We start from the raw sequence: 7,081 nt of genomic DNA, 5'->3' as shown, positions 1-7,081 counted from the left end.
AGGACAGAGGGAAGAAAGAGAGGAAAAGGAAAGACAGACGGGACATTCTCTCTCTCTCTCTCTCTCCCTCTCTCTCTGTCTGTCTGTCTGTCTGTCTCTCTGTCTCTTTTCCCGCCATGCTCGACTCGCTCACATTCCTGCTGGAGAAGCTTTTCCTCCTCGCGCACATCAAGTTCTCCAGCCTCCTGTCTCCGCCGGGGAGAGAGAGCGGAGACGCGCCGGTCACCAAGCGCTTTGACCGGGATGACGCCCCGCCTCACGCCCCCGGCGGCCCGCAGAAGTTCCAGCGGGGAGACCTGCTCGAGGTCCCGCGGACTCTCTTCACCCATTTCGGCATCTACCTGGGCGACAACCGGGTGGCGCACCTCATCCCGGACATCCTGCCGGTGCTGACCGCCGACAGCCGGCAGATCCAGGAGATGGTGACCAACACCCGGCTGCTGCTCGGCGTGCTGTCCAAGCACGCGAGCATCCGGGTGGACTCGGTGGAGGACTTCGCGTACGGCGCCGGGATCCTGCTCAACGCCATGGACCGGGCCGTTCCGAGGGGCCCGTTATCCGGCGAGGAGGTGGCCCGGCGCGCGGAGCGGCTGGTCGGGACCGTCCAGTACAGCCTGCTGTGGAACAACTGTGAGCACTTCGTCACCTACTGCCGCTACGGCGCGGCGGTCAGCCTGCAGACCGACAAGGTGAGAAGTCTGGCTCGGGGGTGACGCTTTTAACGCGCGCGGTAACATTTTACGCGCAGGAAACCAGACGGCTGCTTTTGATGTAGCTTTCAGTGTTTTTTCACACGGTTGAACAGACGAACAAACAGCTGCCGCCGCTGCAGAGCATGTTGAGTTGGGTATTTTCAAGCTACTGCACTTGCCATTCCTCAGCATAAGTGAGTCCTTATTTAATCTTGTAGGTCTTATCATTTTAATGGAGAGCAAAGACCGAGCAAAAGTCGCCAGACATTTATTTTGACGCCCTATCTAAAAAGAAAATCCTATCAGAGGAACATTCAGAACCAGCGCTCCCTCTAATCTGCATTCCTCAGTCTAATATTTATCACATTGACCAAAAAATATCTTGTCATCAGTCATTTCTACTTAGTTGATATAAGCAGGTTTTGGTGTCAGCTGCAGGGACTTCCCGTATCTTGAACTGACGGTAACATTTTACGCACGGGAAACCAGACAACTGCTTTTGATGCAACTTTTACGCACGGACCAGACGTTAATTAAGAATGTCTCTTCCTTCAATAGGCGGCAGGCAGCTGTGTTTGTTTGTCTGTTTAAAATACAGAAAGCTTCACAATTAAGAAGCAAGGTCTGTCTATTTGGCCGCCTTTTATTTGTGCACGCGCTCCTGGTTTTTACGTTACGTGCAGTCTTACTCCTGTGGTTTAGGCTGTAATTTTAGGCTTTCCATAGGCTGCTGCCGAGTCTTCTGCGTAATGTGATCTATTCATAATGTAAGCTGTTGAATGAGAAGTTAAAAGTCCATGAGGCCAGTGGAAAGGTCACTTAAAATATGATGAACAAGTGGAAAAACGTGTCCGGAGCCGTGATTCATGATTCAAGGTTTAGTGAGAAAACAGAACAGAATGAAGAGAAAAATGACTCATTTGTGCAGGTGAGATTGAAAAAAATAAAATAAATAAAAACACCAGCGGGGCTCATAAAATACCTAACCCCGAAATAAAAGTAATAAATCAAAGATGACAAGTAAAAACAGAACTGAACTGGATCACAGAATCTAAACGACAACAACATAGGCTGCATCATCGTGGGAAACTGCACACAACCACAAAATGCATGAAATGACAAGTAAGAGAAATGATGCAGTTGAAAGCCCCGATGCAGAAAATTGAAGGTTTATTTTTTTGGACACAGCTCTCACATTTATTTCTACTGAAATTCCTCTTCCCTCTGCTATTTTTTGTGCGTTAATACAAAAGTTCTGGCAAGTTTGAGGCTGTTTTTAAGGATTTTTGCTTTTCTGAGTGTCTTTTCTGTCAGGTTTTAAGATAGTCATTACCTACAGACGATTATAGTGATGCCATAGCAGATGAAAAAATACCATAAAGTCACTATAGACTCGGTATTAAGCACCACAGACTCACTATAGGAATATTATAGGGTTATTGTAGTGATTTGGTTGTTTTTTTCAGTTCTGGCATGTCTGCTAAAAATAAAACAGCCAACCCAACTTCTGCCCCTTCCTCTCCTTCTCCCCCTTCTTTATTTTTTTAAAAGGTGCGATGAAAATCCGACGTCACTGGGCCAGGATGTTCTGTTTTTAAAACGGAGGGGAAAATCTAGGTCGCTCCCTGGAAAGAGCGGAGAACAAGGGCTCCATTGAAATGGGTGTCGCCCTGCCAAATCACAGCAGTATTTTTGGGGCTGGAGACACACAGACAGAGGTGATTTTAAGCAGAGTGCCGGCCGCCAAGGAGCCAGACATACAGACTGATTAACTAGGGCAGCGGTTCCCAAAGTGGGGTTCGGGGGACCTCCAGGGGCCCTTGAGGAGTTTCCTGGGGTCCCACAGTGAAGTTAGGAATAGTTAAAGGAGCTGTGTGTTGCATTTTAACGTCAATAAATCATTATTACATTAATTTAGAGACATTAGTGTAATTACCGTAAACAAACCAGAGCATCAGTGGTCAGGCTGTCAGCCTCTATCAGCCTCTACTCTGCATCCTCCATAGTTTCTCCACCTGGTGGATCTGGAGGGAAATCTGCTGGATCGCTTTACGGCACAAAACAGGAAGAGGTTCTGTTCTTCCAGAGCAAACGGAGCTAAAGCTGAAAGAGTTTCTGGCAGCAGATGGTGGAAGGAGGGAAAGGAAGATGGAGAAATCACTTTCAACATGTTGATCCTCTTCAGGGAGGGGGAGGGGAGTAGGAAGCAACGGGGCTGATGGGAAATGTAGTCTTAATGTGGAGAAACACTAGAAGTAACTATACTACTGCTGTGAGATAGAGGAGACCAGTCGTTTGGTCTCATTTGTTTACGCTAATTATACCAAGGTAATGCATTTATGCAATGATGTACTGATGTCTAAAGAGATACACATAGCACCTTTAAATTTCACGGTAATTTAATTCACTAGAAATGACCCAAATTAGAGAATGAATAATTATGACTATTTTGATTATAGGTTTCAATCTCAACACTATTATCTCCTCACATACAGTGCAGATCGTCCCATATGGATCTCTGGGACAAAATCTTATCAAATGGGTGGGTGGGTGGGTGGGAAAGGGGGGGGTGGGGTGGGGGGGTCCGAGGTCTGATTTGTGTCTATTTGGGAATCTGTGACATGAAAATATTTTCAAACCCCTGCAGCCCGCACAGTGAGTAAGGACTGAGTTAACATCTGTGGTTTTACCTTCCTCTAAAACCTAAACTATCAGAACTGAGAGAGAGAGAGAGAGAGAGAGAGAGAGAAAGAGAGGGAGAGACAGGGAGAGAGAGAGAGAGAGGGAGAGAGACACACAGAGACAGAAATTCTTCAACTTCCCCTCTTGAGTTTCAGTTCCTATAATTGCTAGCCTAAATATTTTACCCTAATGCACTCTGAGTGTCATTCGAGTCGAGGCTGATACTTCTTCCAGGGCAGCGGTTCCTAAAGCGGGGGGGCAGGGACCCCCAGGGGGCCCTGCAGGGGCTCCAGGGGGTCCAGAGTAAAATAAACAACAGTCATGTGCATGTCATTATTAGTTCATTTACTACTAAGTTAACCTAATGAGAGAATGAATATCTTTTCTGATGGGAAGTTCCACTCCACACTGTTATCTGTTCACTTAAGGCTGTACTGTGTAGTTTTGGTTTTGGGATTCGTTGCCTGTAGTCGGAAATTTCACATTTCCAAAATGTTATATATCCATTTTGAGGAGAAAAAAATATATATATATAAGATACCGTCTGTAAGATACAGAGGGTCCGTTCTCTAAAAGTTCTCATTCTGTCAAGCGAGGAGTTAAATTACCTGCTGTGCTTTTAAAATGAGCCACAATTTGGGTTTGTTTTTTGAAAATGGTGGAAGTTTGGGGACAAAACTCTTCATTTGTTCCAGGTTACAGGAGGGCAGCTGGCAGCAGATTGATATTTTCTGTTGTTTTACTTCAAGCTCTACTGTGTCGAATAAAACCAGAGAACCAAGAGATGAGAAATAAAAGGCAAATTAAGAAAAAGCTTTTACATAAACTGTCATCACCTATCCGGATATTGGTGGGAATTTACTACCATGTCACCACAAGTTTGCTGCAACAATTGCTCCCATGTAAATGTATGCAAATGTTTGGCAATTATGCAGATTTATGCGATGTGTGGCAAACATCTGGCGAACATCCCGTTACAGGCAAACGTTACGGATTTACCAGCGCAGAGAGACGCATGGAAACAATTTGGGGTGAAGGATTCAGTTTGCTGCCAATATGATGTACATCAGTTCAGCTGCAGACGTTTGATACGTGCAGCTGTCTGTTCTGCTCCAGACTCAGAGGAATGACTAGGACTGTGAAGTGCATCCGTCTAGATTCACGTTAACAAGGTTTCAAAGATGCCAAAAGTCATAAACTTTACGAAATTAATCATTTTGATTACAGAGAGTAATTGCAGAGTAAAGAGTGCAGTCGCTGGTGATATCCTCCTTCACTTTGCATTTAAAAGACGTGTTTTTGCACAGTCTACGACTTTAAGCATCTTTTTGAGCCTGAAAGCCGTTTATAAAGTGAGTCTAGGTGTTCTTCCCCTTCTTCTCTCTCTCTATTCTGTAAATGCTGAAGTTCTGTAATACTTATCTGTAAAGCCCATTTCAAAATTAAGTGTTATCAAGAAGAAAACAAAAAAAATACTCCCGTCAATCATAAAAATCACAGTAATCAAAGTGTTTTATTTCAATTTTGTTGAATATTTGTGGTCAAAAATCGTAAGGTTTCCCCTCTCTCTCCTCCGGTCCTGAAACTGCTGAGTCACAAACAAATCAAAAATGCTCAACGAATGCCATGAATGCAAAGATTTGTACCGTAATTTTGTGGAATATAAGTGTTAAAGTCTCTTCTTTTTCCCCTTCTTCCTCTCTCTTCTTCTATCCCTCTCCTCCTCTTGTACTGTTAAAGGTCAGCATTATAAATCCAAGTATTTCATCATGATATTGTTGAATAAAATATTGTAGAATTCATTATAAGGGGGTGTAATATTCATATTTTCCCCCTCCTCTTCCTCTCTCTCCAGTTCTGCGAGTGGCTGAAGTCGCTGATCCGGGACCAGCGGAACGTTTTCCTGACGGCGTTCCTGGGAATCCTGTCCATGGGGTGTTTGGGAATATCCTCCAGCACCGCCCTGCCCACCCTGCTCGTCCCCTTCACCCTGTGGATGGCCAGCTAGACCCGTCCGGACGACACACACACGCACACGCACACACACACACACACACAGTCAGTGTCGAGACAAGTCATGAGACATCTGGAGAGCGGCTGGCAGTTTGTTGTTGGAAGAGTGATGAGAAAATGGAAGAGCGCAACGTTAACGCTGTTTAAATCAGAGGTGTGACCAAGTCGACTTTGCTCAAGTCCCAAGTCAAGTCTCAAGACTCAATGTAGATTACCAAGTCAAGTCCCAAGTCAAGTCCAAGTCATTAATGTCAAGTCTCAAGTCTAAATGTAGAACAGCAAGTCAAGTCAGAACAAATCAAGAGTCCAGTATCAATTTAATATCTTAAAGAAAACTAAATATCTAGGACTTTTCAATGCAATATGGTTTTAATAGGATAAAAACTTGGTAAGAGCATCATGAGTTTGATTTCTATAATCAGTTTCAACTTCAATAAATTCAATCATTCCATACAAATTCAGAAAACAGAATTTAAATTCAGTCGTCCGCTGGAACAAATCTCATCACTTTCAATCTGAGTCATTTACACAAACACAAGATCTCAAGTCAAGACTTTAGAAACCTTTTCAAGTCATCAAAGTACAAGTCAGAGTCAAGTCCCAAGTCACCAGAACCCAAGTCAAGTCAAGTCTCGAGTCTTCTCTTCATGCAGCAAGTCAAGTCTTAAGCAATTAAAACTCATGTGACTCGATATGAACAGACAAAGAAAAGAGAAACTCAAACTGCAGCGACAGTAAACCCGGGGAAAAGACGCACTTAGCACCAAAGATGGAGACAAATGAGGATCTTATGAATTAACGTCGCGCTCTCTGGCCCCTTGCTGTCACTCTTCCAACATGGTGGCGTGTCCCGTCTCACTGCTGCTAACCATTCTCCAAACATCGCATGACCGGCCTCCATTCCTGAAGTAAACACTTCTGCAGACCCAGAAACCACAGAGTTAGAGCGGATAGAACAGGCAGTCCTGCTCACTTTCCTGTGCGTGTCACTTAGTTCGCTTAAAGGTCCCATGTTACAGCGAGTCAGACTTCCCTCTGTTTATACTCACAGATGATCACAGACGTGTAATGAAGACGTTGTTTAAATCTGATTTGGTTTGACTGGTTAAATTTAAAGTTAATGGATTTTTCAAAACTCCGTCCTCGTTTCCAGGCAGTTTTCAGACTGACTCCGGGAAACGCATCACAGCTGGACTCGCTCCTGATTGGCTCTCCTCACTTATAGAATGACTGAAATGCGTCCAATCAGGGTCCAGCCTGCAGCGTTTGAACTGGAAAGCCTCCAATCAGCAGGTTTACCTCATTTGAATTAGAGGAGCCGCCCGCTGCTGTCGGCCAATCAGGGTCCGGTATTGTGACGAATTAGCCTCCAAATTCATTCGATTCAACTGATTCAATTCAACTTTTAACTGACATTTATTTGCAGAACATCACAAAGAACATTCGTTTTTATCGTGAGCCAGAGAAGATTTGAAAGCAAAATATTGAATGAATAATAATGAAACTGAAAAATGAATAATATGGGATCTTTAATGTGTGATGATGCTGTGTTGGGAATAAGAACTGATAAAAAGCAGGGAGATCAGAAAGGAGATGAACATGAAACACTAGGAACCTTTCTATCCATTGTAATTCTATTTTTTTCCACTGTACAGCAGATTGTATTCTGTTGCCACTGAACTGAACCCACAGTA

General features: G+C 44.0%; 1 protein-coding gene across 1 annotated transcript; it reads left to right on the top strand.

Moving 5' to 3' along the window:
• lratb.1 (lecithin retinol acyltransferase b, tandem duplicate 1) lies at positions 1 to 5,382 on the top strand. Its single transcript, XM_071903446.2, has 2 exons — positions 1 to 689; positions 5,230 to 5,382. The coding sequence occupies exons 1-2, from the start codon at positions 117 to 119 to the stop codon at positions 5,380 to 5,382; spliced, it is 726 nt and encodes a 241-aa protein (XP_071759547.1). The 5' UTR covers positions 1 to 116.
• Positions 5,383 to 7,081: the final 1,699 nt, after the last annotated feature.

This window comes from Centroberyx gerrardi, chromosome 23 (assembly GCF_048128805.1).
Source record: "Centroberyx gerrardi isolate f3 chromosome 23, fCenGer3.hap1.cur.20231027, whole genome shotgun sequence".
In the NCBI taxonomy this organism is placed as follows: Eukaryota; Metazoa; Chordata; class Actinopteri; order Beryciformes; family Berycidae; genus Centroberyx; species Centroberyx gerrardi.
This window is presented reverse-complemented; position numbering and strand designations above follow the sequence as displayed.

What these genes read in the sequence shown, in the direction of transcription:
- lratb.1 (XM_071903446.2), top strand. Translation starts at nt 117, where the DNA reads ATGCTCGACTCGCTCACATTCCTGCTGGAGAAGCTTTTCCTCCTCGCG. An exon ending in TCAGCCTGCAGACCGACAAG is followed by an intron (nt 690 to 5,229) that starts GTGAGAAGTCTG and finishes CTCTCTCTCCAG; the next exon opens with TTCTGCGAGTGGCTGAAGTC.